This window comes from Moschus berezovskii, chromosome 6, assembly GCF_049115385.1.
Source record: "Moschus berezovskii isolate FMDL1 chromosome 6, NW_MosBer_1.0, whole genome shotgun sequence".
Classification (NCBI taxonomy): domain Eukaryota; kingdom Metazoa; phylum Chordata; class Mammalia; order Artiodactyla; family Moschidae; genus Moschus; species Moschus berezovskii.
Genome location: NC_142465.1, coordinates 109,131,886 through 109,147,694, shown reverse-complemented (window position 1 = coordinate 109,147,694; position 15,809 = coordinate 109,131,886). Strand labels below are relative to the sequence as shown.

The 15,809-nt window shown below is 46.1% G+C and overlaps 1 protein-coding gene across 3 annotated transcripts in view; it reads left to right on the top strand.

The window, feature by feature from the left end:
* The window catches only part of GALNT8 (polypeptide N-acetylgalactosaminyltransferase 8), a 44,930-nt gene extending 30,096 nt beyond the window's left edge, over nucleotides 1-14,834 (top strand). For 2 of the 3 annotated variants that reach the window (XM_055394697.2, XM_055394696.2), the window contains exons 7-11: nucleotides 1,846-2,031; nucleotides 3,640-3,777; nucleotides 5,071-5,166; nucleotides 6,123-6,290; nucleotides 10,587-14,834. In XM_055394697.2, the coding sequence (XP_055250672.2) occupies nucleotides 1,846-2,031; nucleotides 3,640-3,777; nucleotides 5,071-5,166; nucleotides 6,123-6,290; nucleotides 10,587-10,730 (732 nt within the window). In that variant the 3' untranslated portion in view covers nucleotides 10,731-14,834. The remainder of the gene's footprint in view (nucleotides 1-1,845; nucleotides 2,032-3,639; nucleotides 3,778-5,070; nucleotides 5,167-6,122; nucleotides 6,291-10,586) is intronic. The other variant, XM_055394698.2, reaches the window with a different exon arrangement.
* Nucleotides 14,835-15,809: the final 975 nt, after the last annotated feature.

Sequence of the window (15,809 nt, the reverse complement as noted above, 5' to 3'; positions counted from 1 at the left end):
AATGTCAGGATGGTGTGTGATGCAAAGTAAGCCATTGATACTATAATCAGAAACTTCTTGTTTCTTTTCAAGTGTTTCAGAGAAAGAGGGAGGGAGTGGATGGTGGGTGGGTGGGGACATCTGGCAAGTGGAAATAAGTTGAGACAGAAAAATCTGCAAGTTGTTGGTCTAGTATAACCCCTCCCAAGGTTTTTAACTGAGCCACTGGACCTGAGATGTTCAGGGATTCGCAGATAGGAGTGCGGTAGGTTGTTAACCACTGCTGGAAGGGCTTCCCTGGTGTCTCAGTTGGTAAGAGATCCTTCTGCAATGTGGGAGACCTGTGTACAATCCTTGGGTCGGGAAGATCCCCTAGAGGAGGGCATGGCAACCCACTCCAGTATTCTTGCCTGAATCCCCATGGACAGAGGTGCCTGGCAGTCTGCAGTCCATGGAGTTGCAAAGAGTTGGACACGACTAAGCGACTAAGCATAGTAACCAAACGGGCTAGTATTTCCCAGAAAATGCAGCTCACTTGGACATCTGTGAAGAGAACACACTCATCACTAGATGTATCTTCTACAGGGACGAAGTAGTAGATCTGCATCTACTAGTTCTATTGTCGACTGGGACAGAGACAGTATTTTTGAATATTTTAAGCCACATATTAGAATGTATGGACTGACAAGTATGTCTGTATCCATCAGGATAAGAAGGAAGAATGTTTATGACTAGATCATAAGTCGGTATCTCTTGGTCAACAATTACCTGTATTAGTTATCAATTGCAGTGTAACAAAATTATCACAAACTTAGTGGCTCAAAGCAAGACCCATTGATTATCTCACAGTTCCTGTGGGCCAGAGCTCATGCCTGATGGGATTTCTGGAGCTTCTGAGTGACAGGAGAGAAGCAGTTTCTTTTCTTTTTTAAAAAAATTTAATTGGAGGCTAATTACTTTACATTATTGTATTGGTTTTGCCATACATTGACATGAATCCGCCCCGGGTGTACATGTGTTCCCCATCTTGAACCCCCCTCCCACCTCCCTTCCCATATCATCCCTCTGGGTCATCCCAGTGCACCAGCCCCGAGCATCCTGTATCATGCATCGAAACTGGACTGGTGATTCATTTCACATATGATGATATCCATGTTTCAATGCCATTCTCCCAAGTCATCCCACCCTCGCCCTCTCCCACAGAGTCCAAAAGACTGTTCTATACATCTGTGTCTCTTTTGCTGTCTCGCATACAGTGTTATCGTTACCATCTTTCTAAATTCCACATATATGCGTTAGTATACTGTATTGGTGTTTTTCTTTATGATTTACTTCACTCTGTATAATAGGCTCCAGTTTCATCCACCTCATTAGAACTGTTTCAAATGTATTCTTTTTAATGGATACTCCATTGTGTATATGTACTGCAGCTTTCTTATCCATTCGTCTGCAGACGGACATCTAGATTGCTTCCATGTCCTAGCTATTATAAGCAGTTTGTTTTCAATGAATAGGTTGGGAGGTTCACAGAGACAGGTAGAAGGACTGAATTTACACTCTATTGAAATTTTTTTTAAAAAAATGTGGTCCATTTTTAAAGTCTTTATTGAACTTTTTACAATATTGCTTCTGGTTTATGTTCTAGATTTTTGGTCACCAGGCATGTGGGATCTTAGTTCCCCAACCAGGGATCAAACCCTTACCCCCTGCAGTGGAAGTGCGGAGTCTTAACCACTGGACTGCCAGGGAAGTCCCTACACTCTTTAAAAAGTGGTTCCGAAGAGTGGTATCCCTGTCAACAGGCTGTGCTCTTAACGGCTGTGTGTCCAGCTTGCCCAGGCGATTTTATTTTTCCTTCCCTTACAGGTGTGGCAATGTGGAGGTAGGATTGAGGTCTTGCCCTGCTCCCGAGTCGCCCACCTGGAGAGACACCACAAGCCCTACTCTTTAGACCTGACAATTCCCATGAAGCGGAACGCCCTGAGAGTGGCTGAAATCTGGATGGACGAGTACAGAGACATGGTCTACATGGCCTGGAACATACCTCTCCAGGTTCGTCCTGGATGGGACAGAAGCTGAGAAGGATGGAGGAGGAGGAAGAGGTGGTGGTCCTGGTGGGGATGGGAAGGGACAAGAGCCCAAGCTTGGCCTGCTCACTGTACAATGAGCCAATGAATCCAAGAGATGAGGTGTTGAGGCAAGGAATATGACTTTATTCATCAGAAGATGGCAAAGGAATGTCTCAAAATAGCCATCTTATGGGGTCTGGATGTCCTATTCTTTTATAGATCAGAGATGGAGGGGAGGAAGTTGAGGAAACAAAGTAAAAAGGCCATTAATCTTGCAAACATCTCCTAGGACAGCAAGCCTTAGGCAAGGGGGTGTGTTGATTTCTTCCTTCCTGCCATCCACAAGTGGACAGGGTTATGAACAAAGGCACTTCAAGAGTCAGACAGAGGGTCAGGATTCTCTGAGACAGCCCATTAGGTATGATTATAAGAAGAGCAACGGAAAGCAAGTCAAAGAAACAGTTTCAGCCAGGAGTCAGAATTGGCTTTTCTCTGCAACAGGGCCACTCCAGCCCTAAAGACCTGAAGTCACATCCTCACAGTGTGAGGACAATGGCATTAGCGTTTGTGTCCCAGGACTAAGTTTCCGGCACGCACGGCTATTACCACATAGCTCTGGTGTAAGGTTTATTTTTTATTCTAAGTTTACCAGTGAGGAAACTGACACACAGAATGGAAGGGGAAAAGCCATTTAAGGTAATAAGGTCCTAAGAGCAGAGACAGGATTCAAACCAAGGAAACCTCTAGATTCTCTGCCCTTCATCCGTCATCTATACCGGGGGATTCCTGTGGGGCAGGAGTGGACAAAGATTCACTGTCTGAAGAGGACGTGAACTTGGCAGTGGGGTGAGGGATGGTGGTAGAAGGCAGTGTAATTCTACTGAACACGTGTGAACAAGGGAAACCTCCTTGGCTAGGGTCACAGCATTGGCCTTAGTCCCTGAGGCTGATAGGACATGCTGTCTCTGTCCCTGAGCTGCGACTCTGGGTTCAAGCATCCTTCCACTTTGATTCCCCATGGATACCACATCCAGGACGTCTCCTTTAACCTCCCAGTCTTGCTGCCAGAGTGCTCCTTTTGGAAGCCCTTCCTGGCCATCATGAGAGTCATTTTGTGCCTGCTTGACGTGAATATCGTCTCAAACAGGAGCAGTCTGCATCAGCTTGCTACTGATGAGACATAAACCTGGACACACAGGCCTCAAAAGCACCTATGAGACCAGCAGAAATTCCTAGGGGGTCAAGCTTCTTCCAATTTCCCTGGAAAACTATACATGATAAAGGTTAAGATCTTACAGGGAATCAGGAAAATATTGCTTTCCTCCTGCACTATCTGTTTCCCTAATCCCTCAGTGGTAAAGAACTTGCCGGCCAGTGCAGGAGGCACAGGTTCGATTCCTGGGTCAGGAAGATTTCCTGGAGGAGGAAATGGCAACCACTCCAGTATTCTTGCCTGGAGAATCCCATAGACAGAGGAGCCTGGCGGGCTGCAGTCCATGGGGTTGCACAGAGTCAGACACGACTGAGCACACCTACATGGTGGTGTCCAGGGTGTTACAGAGTGCAGCCATGTCCCGTGTTTTCTTTGCAGAACTCCGGAATCGATTTTGGAGACATTTCTTCCAGAATGGCACTCCGCGAGAAACTGAAATGCAAAACTTTTGACTGGTATCTGAAAAATGTTTATCCTCTCCTGAAACCAGTCCGCAGCATTGTGGCCTATGGAAGAGTACGTTTTACGAAACTGCATTGCAGGTTTTAAACATTTGCCTGTAAAAGATGAAGAGAGCTGAGTCTCATGACTTTCCGGACAAGGGTTTTCAAAACCCACTCCCCCCATTCTCTTCCTACCCCCAACTCTCTCCTCCAGCCCTCTTGGTTTTCTTTCCTCTCTCACTCCCCAGTCTCCATCTTTTCCTTCTCTTTGCCTCTGCTTCCTTACTTTGTAAACAGCTGTCCTTGCTCTGACCCTCACAGTTCCTCGGCCCACCAGGGTGTGTGACCTCACCCCCCTGAATCTGGGTGTAGGAGACCTTCCTTTACCTGTGCTATGAAGGTCTGAGGAGTGGGTATTCCTGTTGTAGCCACGTGTTCCGGGAAACAAACTCACTCAGAAGGACAGTGCAGATAGTGGAGTGCAGTTTATTACACCAGCAGACCCAAGCAGAGTCTCCTCTTAACCAAGGACTCTGACCAGTTTTTGTGAAAACCTTTGGGCTTCCCTGGTGGCTCAGACGGTAAAGTGTCTGCCTGCAGTGCAGGAGACCCGGGTTCGATCCCTGGGTTGGGAAGATCCCCTGGAGAAGGAAATGGCAACCCATTCCAGTATTCTTGCCTGGAAAATTCCATGGACTGAGGAGCCTGGTAGGCTACAGTCCATGGGACTGCAGAGAGTCGGACACGACTGATCGACTTCACTTCACTTATATACCCTAAATATACGTGCCCAAACCCACCTCCCCAAATTCCCTGAAACTAGTCTGAACAAAGGACAAGAAAGATACAATCAAAGTTAACCAGTGATATGCCTTAAGCCTAGGTAGTTAACAGTGGACAATTATCAATAGGCCTGTAGTCATACCCCAATAAGCACAATAAATTTATGATTCTATTTGGTTACACAGATAATTAGGGTATTCTTTTAGGCAATGGGGAGTCTAGGTACAAGCCCTGGAGGCTCTTCCACCTGGGGCGTCTGGTTTTCCAGTTGGTATGTCGTTTCCATAGATACTGGAAATATTGGGCATATTGCTCAAAGTTCACAGTCCGGCCCAAGATGGGGTCCTGCTTTCAAGATGGAGCCTGTTCTGTCTCTTTCCTCCTTCATTCCCAGGAAGCGCATCACAGCAGAGTTTCGCTTTGGCATTTGTCTAGTGCTCAGAAAGTGGCTGCCAGGATCTCAAACCCTTACCCCTTTTGGGTACCCTTGGAGTACTGGCAAAGGTGCAGGGCCCTGGGAGGGTCGGGGAACCTCCTTTTCTGCCTCTTTCCAACCGTGTTGCTGTGTGTTTTGCTCCCTCAGATGAAAAACACGTTGGATGAACGCGTCTGCCTGGACCAGGGTGCTGTCCCAGGCGACACCCCCATTATGCATCACTGCCATCAATACAGTCCCCAGGTATTGTCCTGCTCCGGCCCACCGGTCAGTCTGCTGTGGCTCAGTCCTTGGCAGGTTTGGACTTGGTGTTAGGTGATGGGGAGACAGGAGCTGAGCGGTCTGGGTAACGGGTCAAGCAGAAGCCCAAACCTGTGCTTGTACTCAGCCCTTCGAGCTCACCTGAGAGGCCATTCCAACTCAGGTACAGGAAGTGTGGGTAGGAAGGCTGCACTCTCTATGGTAATACCTTCACTGAAATCGACCTCCAATCCCTTCCTTTTCTCCTCCTCCCCTGCCCCTTCCATCTTCCCGCTGCCTCCTTGAATGCCTTGGAAGGTGGACAGGTGATGCTCCCTGTGGCTTCTTCCATAGAGAAGGAAACAGAGGGTTAGGGAAGAGAGAAGCTGAATGGAAGCCCCTCCATGGGGTAGGAGAGATCGGGGACCACATGGAGGGTGCACCCAGGGGACTTTTTCCAGCTGTCATGTTACTTTGCATATTGCCCTCACGGGAACCTTTTGAGGTCTACAGGGTAGATAGCATTGAAAAAAAAAAAAGGAGGCAGGAAAACAACTAATTTGTCCAAATTCACAGAGCAAGTCGGAGTGATTGAGCATTTGAAAGGTTTTTTGACAACAAGTCCTTAACTGGTGTTTATAATGACAGCTCCTGAAGCTGAGCTGTGTTGCTTCTGTTTTCCAAGATAAGCTCCCTTGTCCAGTAGGAAATGATTCTGTTGGAGCCCTCGTGTGGAAGGAAGCAGGCTAGTGTCTTTTTGTCATGCCTGGTCTTCTTTCTCGAATCAGCTGGGGATGGGGAAGGGAACAGAGGAGACTCCTTGACACCCAGGAGTGCTCAAGGATTCCTCCGTGGTGGTGACTGGGTGTCTAAGAGACCCAAGAGCAGTCTGCGTCCTCTGTGAGGTCAAGGGCATCCCTGACTGACGGTCCATGGCAGATCCTTTTGTTCTCTTGCAGAACGTCTACTATCACCTAACTGGGGAATTCTATGTTGGACCACTGATTGCACAGAGAGATGCTGACGATCGCTGTCTGACAGACCCCGGCAAAGGCGAGAAGCCCACTTTAGAGCCATGTTCCAAGGCAGTCAAAGATAGACTGAACATACATTGGGATTTTAAACCAGTGAGTCACATGTTTTTGTTTCTTTTTAAGATAAATATATTAACATATAGTCTAAGAGTTGGACCATAAAGAAGGTTGAGCGCTGAAGAATAGATACTTTTGAATTGTGATGCTGGAGAAGACTCCTGAAAGTCTCTTGGATTGCAAGGAGATCAAACCAGTCAACCCTAAAGGAAATCAACCCTGAATATTCACTGGAAAGACTGATGCTGAAGCTGAAGCTTCAATACTTTGGCCACTTGATGTAAACAAACAGCTGACTCATTGGGAAAGACCCTGATGCTGGGAAAGATTGAGGTTAAGAGAGGACGGCAGCAGAGGATGTGATGGTTAGATAACATCACTGACTCAGTGAGCATGAATTTGAGCAAACTCTGGGAGATCGTGGAGGACAGAGGAGCCTGACGTACTTCATTCTGTACAGTCGCAACAAGAACGAACAACGATATAGTCTGAGAAGTTCAGATTTGATCTGGTAGTGTTTTTGAAAGATTAATTTTGTGGCAGTGTGTAGGGAAAAGCCTAGAAAATTTTCTAGTCTGAGCATGAAACACTGGGCATAAAATACTGAGTGTGTTGACCCAAGTGGGGTGGCCAAGGTAAAAAATATTAGAATCTATTGTAACTTAATTCAGATTTTGCCTTCTAATCCTAATTCGGTCTTCTTTAGCTATTCTCCTATCCTGTTTTGAGACTCAGTTTCTTCATTTTGATGATAATTTCTACTTTACAAACCTGTGGAGATGACTTAATGAGATAATGTGTGTAAAGCAATTATGGTGTGTGGCTCATATAAAGTGTTCAGCTATATTAGCTTTTGTGATCATCAGAGAGTATGGAGCATTGGGCTGAAAATCAACAGGAGTTGATGTAAAAGCTCTGATTTAACATAATCATCAGCTGACTAAGAACAGGGTAGAGGGAATCCAGCAGAAGTCACATGACAATGGCATGAGGGATGTGGCTGACCACAATCTACATGTGAATTTACTATGTGCTGAGGCTATGATCTTAAGCCACATTGGCAGGAATGGGATGTCCTGAGGGAGAAGGGTAGGTAATGTTTTGTCTGTGAGAGTATCTTTGAGCATCTTGGTGCTGGGTTAGGTTAGGTTCACATTTTAAGAGACATGGGCTTATCTGACAATAAGTCTTAAAGCTAATAACCCCTTGAGGAATGCTATGGATTGTCTCCAGAAAAACATACATATGTACCTAAAGCAGAGACATTCCTTTGTTGACAAAGGTCCATATAATCAAAGCTACGTTTTTTCCAGTAGTCATGTATGGATGTGAGAGTTGGACCATAAAGAAAGCTGAGCACCAAACAATTGATTCTTTTGAACTGTGGTGTTGGAGAAGATTCTTGAGAGTCCCTTGGACTGCAAGGAGATCCAACCAGTCCATCCTAAAGGAAATCAATTCTGAATGATGCTGAAGCTGAAGCTCCAATACTTTGGCCACCTGATGTGAAGAACTGACTTATTGGAAAAGACCCTGATGCTTTGAAAGATTGAAGGCAGGAGGAGAAGGGGAAAACGGAGGATGAGATGGATGGATGGCATCATCGATTTGACTGACATGAGTTTGAGCACGCTCTGGAAGTTGGTGCTGGACAGGGAAGCCTGGTGTGCTGCAGTCCATGGGGTCACAAACAGTCGGACACGACTGAGCAACTGAACTGAGCTGAAGGTGCACAGTTTTTCGAGTATTTTGTTGCAGACTTTTTTTTTTCTGACTTCATTAGAGATAATGATCTGTATCAGGGTGATTTTTGCTGTTGTTTGGTCACCAAATCTTGTCCAACTCTTTTGAGACCCCCATGGACTGTAGCCCACCAGGCTCCTCTGTCCTTGGGATTTTCCAGGCAAGAATACCGGAGTGGGTTGCCATTTCCTTCTCTAAGGGATCTTCCCAATCCAGAGTTGAAATCCACACCTCTTGCATTGGCAGATGGTTTCTTACACACTGAGCCTCCAGGGAAGCCTATACATTGTAATAACCAAGATTTATTGAGTATATATTTAAGTACCAAACATTGGAATAAACACTACCTAATTTAATCCTTACCCAAATCTTACAAGAGATGTATCACCATTAGCTCAACTTTATCTGTGAAGTAACTAAAGCACAAAGAAGTCAAACAACATCCCCCAGGTCACACAGCATATCCAGGATCCAAACACAGAATCGTATCCATTGTTTTTGCCTCACTGCTTGGGACGTTTGATGCTTAAAGGGAGAAACATACTGAATGTTGGTTGAAAAAGATGGTAGAGTTAGGGTTTTTTTTTCCCTTCTCGAATATTAGAACATTTGGATCTATTTAAAGTCCGTAGGAAAGGAATCTGCCAAGAGGGAGAAATAGGAGAGGATGTTAGACATGAAGGGTGTTTCTTCAGCATCGGGGGTGGCTGGGCTCTGAGCACAGGGAGGCTGACAGCAGAGCAGAGACAGGGCAGTCCTCTGAGACCACCCTGAGAGTGCCCGTGGCACTTGGAGGGGGCTAGATTGACTGGGAGCAAGGTCTTTTGACAAAGGAACAAATAAAGGCATTTAGTGAAGGTTGTTGAGGGGTAAAAGCGTACTGGGGAGGCCTGGACGAGCAGCCCGCAGGAGGCAGCCAAGCTCTGAGGCCAGGCTGCTCCAGGCACTTCTGGGGCCAGGCTACTCAGTTAATGGACCCTCTCCAGGAGCACTCTGCGGTCCAGGAATGGGGCCCAGAGAATGGAGCAATGGGAGTGATGGGGGCAGCTGAAGAACGGGAGGGCAGCCCTGAATGACCGATGCTGGATGGATATACCCAGGGAGGTGTGGAGGTGGCTGGCAGAGGGGGACCCAGGTGGCAAGGGAGGAGTCAGATGAGACTGCGGGAGCAGGGTCATGGGGGCAGTCTGTGGTTGGAAGAGATGAGAGGCAGGGGTGCGGAGGTCAGAGAGGGAGCAGAGATTTGGACAGTTCAGTTCACTTCAGTCGCTCAGTCGTGTTCGACTCTTTGCGACCCCTTGAACGCAGCATGCCAGGCCTCCCTGTCCATCACCAACTCCCGGAGTCCACCCAAACCCATGTCCATTGAGTCGGTGATGGCCATCCAACCATCTTATCCTCTGTCATTCCCTTCTCCTGCCCTCAATCTTTCCCAGCATCAGGGTCTTTTCCAATGAGTCAGCTCTTCGCATTGTAGAGAGCAGCAACCCACTCCAGTATTCTCGCCTGGAGAATCCTATGGACAGAGGAGCCTAGCGGGCTATAGTCCATAGGGTTGCAAAGAGTCAGACACGACTGAGCGACTAAACAGCAGCAGCTCTGCTTGGTGTCAGGGAAACATGGGGGGAGGAGTAGGTCATGGATGGGGAGCAGTGAGCTTCTCACCAGACATCTGCCTGGATGCTGTGAACTCTGAGGATATAGGGAACCGTTTCACCTGGGCACTGAGGCAGACTCCGGCAAAGCAGTGGAGAGCGGTGTGGGGAGTGGAGAGCTAGGAGAGGGGGACAGGGCCAGGACAGATGGCGTGACCCTCAGTGTCTACGTGAGCAGGTAAGGAGCAAAGAGGTCGGGGGTGATGAAGGTGGCACAAGGGGGCACAGAGTAGGATGCTGTCCCTCCCTCAGCCCTATGAGGACGGGAAAAGGCAGAGATGAGCTAAGATCTGTTGCACGTCTTGCACAGAACTCAGTAAGTATTAACCCTGATATGGTCATCTGTCCACATGTCTCTCTCCATTAACGGAGCAAGCATTCAACCCAGACTCTTTGACTTTAAAGCCCTCAGTGTTTCCAGCAGTAAACCTTGGTGAAGCCCCCACAACAAGGGGGCAGGAACTGCCCCTCAGAGAAAGCAGGTGGAGAAAATAGGCTGAGATTCTTGAAAGGGGCTTTTGCTCCTGTCCCACCAGAGAGCCTTGGTGGTGGGAGGGAGGGTCTGGATGAGTTTCATGAGCTCAGTGGTGAAGATGTAGACAGGAGACCAAATAGAAGACCACGCTTCTCCAGGCTGCAGGCTGACTTGCCAGCCATGCTGACCTGAGGCTTCCAGCTCAGCAGGGGTGGAGGAGAACAGAGGAACCAGCCCAGCACCGTTCACTCCCGGCTCTGGGGTTAACTCGCTGTGGGGGGAGGAGAGAAGGTTCTGGGTGATCTAACTGCGCTTGGCTTCCTGTCTCCTCTGGATGACTTGCCGAGGACGGAGGGGGCCCTTGAACTTGTACCGGACCACGGCAGGCAGATTGGGAGCAGGTGAAGGGATGTTCTCCCAGGGCATGTTAGTAACTTTGCTCTTTCTTCTTCCATCCAGGGAAGAGCTGTTATCAACAGAGTCACCAAGCGATGTCTGGAGATGAAGAAGGACGTCTGGGGTGGCTACACGCTTGTTCTCCAGGCCTGCACCGCGCAAGTGTGGACCATCCAGTACACTGTCCGAAACTGGGGGTCAGACTAAGGTCCAGTGATGCTCAGAGAGCCTGGGTTCTTGCCACAGTTCCCGATGCTGCTCAAAACAGAGAAAGGGGAGAGAAAGTGTGTGTGTGTGTGTGTATGTGTGTGTTTACTGTAACTTTAGCTAGGACTATCCTGAAAGGTGCAAATTGACCAATAATTTTTTTTTAAAAAAAGCCCTTCAGCCAGCCAGCCCCACACCCCACAGCAGGTTTCTTTGGATTATCCCGTCTCTCCAACAGGGGCTGAGGGTATGAGGAGACACATATAACTAGCCAGTCCCACTCCGCTCAGTGCGTGAAATTAGTGGAAAAAAATACAAGCCCTTAAGGGTCTTTCTCTAAGGAGCTTATCACATTTAATAGGCTTGATTATCTGCTTTGTGCTACTATCCCTGAAAATTATGGAGAAAATGAGGCTTGAAACAGAGGGGCATCACTTATTGGGACACAGAAGGGATTGTAGGCAAATAACTAAGACCAGGGGGTCCTTCCTGCTGCCCATTGGATAAATCCTTTCCTATAGGTGGTGAGTTAGGCGGGTCCATCTAAGGGTGTCAGCTTCCAAGAGGTCTTAGAAGCTGATAGGAGTGGGGGTCGGGGTGGGAGAGGAAGTAGAACTCGCTGTGTGTGCTGTGTTGCTGGGTTTGCCTTTCGAGGACATCCTTTCATCTTTTCACATCAGGGTTACTTGGGTGTGATTCTGGGAATCATCAGCCTTCCTTTAAGCGTCAGGCAGACGAGACACTGATAATTTAGCACAGAATTAAATCAGCTCAGGGTTTTTCAAGTAACTTTTTAGAAATGTACAAGTCATACATGTACAGCTTGATAAAATGTTTTCAGTGACCATACCCATATCAAGGACTAAAATGTTACTGCAATTAGAGATTTTACGATGAGAAATATGAAGAGGATAAATGTCAAGCAAGTATATAACTTCTAGCTTCTTCCCAGCACTTTGAAAGGAAAATGCAATTCATAGCCAAGCTTTTTTTTTTTTTTTAAAGCATGTGCCCAATAGAAAAATGGGCAAAAGTCACAATATTCTTAAAAGAAAAACTGTTTAACCTCACTCGTAGGGCAATGCAAGTTAAAACTGTACTGAAATCATTTTTCACTTAATGGTGAAAAATTTAAAGTATAATGGCACATTCTGGTTAGCAGGACTGGAGAAGCAGGCAATCTCATGCTTTTAAGGTAGGGATGAAATCTGGTACAACGCTTTTAGGGGGATGTTTGGCATTATCTAAAAATATTATATGTGTATTTTCTATTTGTGCCACTAATTCCACCTCTAGAAATTCATAGCTCCAGAAACAAGAAAATATTTACATACAAAGTAATTCCTTGCAGTGTTAATTGAAATCACAAAATGTTGGGAAAAAAACCCATATACGCACACATCAGAGAGTGGTCCACCCAGTGGCGTGCAGCTATAAAGAGTGAGGACCAGTTTTTGAATGGATAGTGATTTCCACTGTGAAAGGGGAAAAAGTGAAAGTGAAAGTCGCTCAGTCGTGTCCAACTCTTTGCAACCCCATGGACTATACAGTCCATGGAATTCAGCCTCTAAAGTTATGTGCCTTTTAAGCCAAGCTTCCCTGTCCTTCACTAACTCCCGGAGTTTGCTCAAACTCATGTCCATTGAGCTAATGGTGCCATCCAAACATTTCATTCTCTGTTGACCCCTTCTTCTCCTGCCCTCAGTCTTTTCCAGTATCAGGGCCTTGGTCTTCTTCCCAAAACACAGAGCCTGATTCTATAATCTTGAGGGAATATCACTTAAACCCAAGCCGAGGGACATTCTTCAGAATAAATGGTCTTTATATTTCGTGACTGACTGAGTATCTGCCCCAGAGTAAAGGAGATTAAAGCGACAGGGCCGGCCTCTCTCGTTTGCACCTCCTGCTGCTCTTGGATTCTGACACTTTTCCAAAGAGAGATGGACCTGAGACTGGTCGGGTGTCCGGGCCTGGTGGACTCTTTTCTCCAGGCCCCGGGTGCCATCCACAGCAGCCTCGAGCATCCCATTGGTCTTTAGGACAAGCACCTTCCTCATCCGTTCAAAACTGGAGATAAAGGGCTGAGGGCTGGGTCATAACAAACTGAGATTCTAGCAGTTCCAGAGTTAATTTCCCCAGCAGTCCCTTTATTTTCCTTGCAACCCATTTTTACAATAGGAGATGTGCTGTCAGCTAATTTCCTAATTTTAATGAAATTTGTAAAGTCCTTTTCTTTAAAAAAACACTTTTATCTTTGGTGTGTTGGGTCCTCCTGCTGCCCGGGGGCTTTCTCTAGCTGTGGAAGCAGGGGCTACTCTCTAATTGCTGTGTGTAGGCCTCTGATTGCAGTGGCTTTTCTTGTTGTGGTTCGTGGTCGGGAGGGCAGGCTCAGTAGCTGTGGTGTACAGGCTTCATTGCCCTGTGACATGTGGGATCCTCCCAGACCCAGGGATTGAACCAGTGTTCCCTGCATTGCAAGGCAGATTCTTAACCACCAGACCACCAGGGAAGCCCCATAAAGTCCTTTTATAAAGATTAAGTGGAATAGAGTTAGGCCAGTAACATCCTGGCAAAGATTGAAGGCAGGATGAGAAGGGAACGACAGAGGATGAGATGGTTGGATGGCATCACCGACTCAATGGACATGAGTTTGAGTAAGCTCCGGGAGTCGGTGATGGACAGGGAGGCCTGGCGGAATGCAGTCCATGGGGTCACGAAGAGTCAGATACAACTGAGCAATTGAACCAAAATGAACTGAACTGAGTAATGTTCTGGTGAAAAATTATCACTAGAACTGGTGAATAAATTAACTTCTCATGACTTTAAGTTGTTATAATTTTAACAAACAAGGTTTTCCCCCCCCACAAACATTTTGACAAGTGTAGTTTCAAAGAGCAAACCTGTGTCAGGATTTCAAGTCTACTGTCCTTGAAACTATAAAAATCAAATCTTTCAATATTACCAGAAAGTTGTTTGGCCTTCCAAACAAAGAGCCTTAGGCAGAAACTCAGATTTATGACAAGGAAGAAATAGGTGTAGTTTTCATTTTAATTGATATAAACTGTTCTGTCAGTATTTCCCTAATACTTTCCTTCTTTCTTTGACAAGTCATCACAGTTAAGTTAGGACTTGTCTTTTCCAAGTACCTTGTCAGTCTTCTTCATGATTTAAATGAGGCTGAGGGCTGCTGTTTCCAATGTGTTTTCTATTGTTGTTTAGTCGCTAAGTTGTGTCTGACACTATGTGGCCCCATGGACTATAGCCCACCAGGCTCCTCTGTCCATGGGATTCTCCAGGCAAGAATACTGGAGTTGGTTGCCATTTCCTTCTCAGGGGATCTTCCTGATCCAGGGATCAAACCTGGGTCTCCGGCATTGGCAGGCAGATTCTTTACCACTGAGCCACCAGGAAAGCCAATATGTTTTCTAGCCAAGGCTAAATTGAAGAAGACAGGCTTATGGGTTCCTGTTTTCACAGGTGATTTGTCCTGAGGTTGGACTGCAGCCCCAAGTCCCAGTTTCTCCCCCACCCCATCAAGCTACCTACTTCCCTTCCAGGGGCCCTGCTGATGGCCCATCCCCACCAGACCTGCAGCTCATTTTGAGCTACATGTGAGAATTCTTTACTTGAAAGAATTGCTTGGGAAATTTCTGTGTTTTTCCAAATTTCAAGGAAAGTCAGAGAAGTTAGGAAAACAAGAAAAACTCTATTATTCTCCTTCAAGAATGAAAGCTTTGCAAGTAACATAGGGATGTTACTGATCTGGAGGAATCCACTGAAATGCAACGGAACATGAGTGCAGGACATCCTGACACAGAGTCCAAGGTTAAGGGTGATAGTTTTGGAAACTAGGGCAGGAACACCCAGAAGAAAAACAGTGATGATTAACCAGTTGATCTTCTAAGCTATAGCTTTAGCCATGTTGTAAGTGTGTGTCTGTGACCTGCCTGTCTCTAATGGCGAGTGATTGTTGCAAAGAAAATGATAACTAATACATTTCATTAATTTATTAATACATTTTGTGCATTGTATGCTTTCCACAAATCTTATGAATGGTGTTCCAAGAAATAATAAATTTTGGAAGCAAAACACGTTTTAAAAAGAGCGATTTCAACGTATGATTCTGACTAGTGCTGTTAACTATTAATGTCTCTGGGAGATCTGAGTGTTACAGTATAAAACACCATGATGTTTGCTGGTGTTTATTTTAAACATTTTTTTTTATTGGACCATTTTTAAAGTCTTCATTGAATTTGTTACAATATTGCTTCTGATTTGCGTGTTTAGGCCAGAGGCATGCGGGCTCTTAGCTCCCCAGTCAGGGATCAAACCTGCACTCGCTGTACTGGAAGGAGAAGTTCCAACACTGGGCCACCAGCGTGTCCTGCTGGTGTTTTCCAGCGTTTGAATGTCTGCTACAGACTATAGTTTTCACAAATGCGACTATCATTAATATTTCTTCACATGCAGTGTTTTAGATATCCATGAGTAAAGAATATAATTAATTTTAGAAATAATTAAAGAATAACTTGGGCTTCCCTGGTGGCTCAGATGGTAAAGAATCTGCCTGCAGTACAGGAGACCCAGGTTCCATCCCTGGCTCAGGAAGCTCCTTCAGAGAAAGGCATGGCAACCCACTCCAGTATCTTGCCTGGAGAATTCCATGCACAGAGGAACCGGGTGGGCTGCAGTCCGTGGGGTCGCAAAGAGCAACGAACATGACTGAGGCACTAACAAGCAATAACTTAAGATTTGGGGTGTTACTGAAAATTCCCCCCATTCTAATTTTTGTTCCTGAACCCTGAAGATAGTACCTGTTGATCAACTATTGGGAATAATGCCTTAACAGTGCTGGAAACTGCCAGGTGGTTTCCCCTAATTTATTGTCCAGGGTTTCCATTAAATAGTCAATCAAACCGCGTTTCTCAGGATTTCCTTTTAATAAATTGTCCTTTTCCTTTTTCACCAAATTTTTTTTGGCCACATTTTTTTTAAAGCCACTTCATTGAGGAGTGACTGATATGCACACATTTAATGCACACAGTTTAACGATTCTGGGGACAATTGTCACCCGGGAAC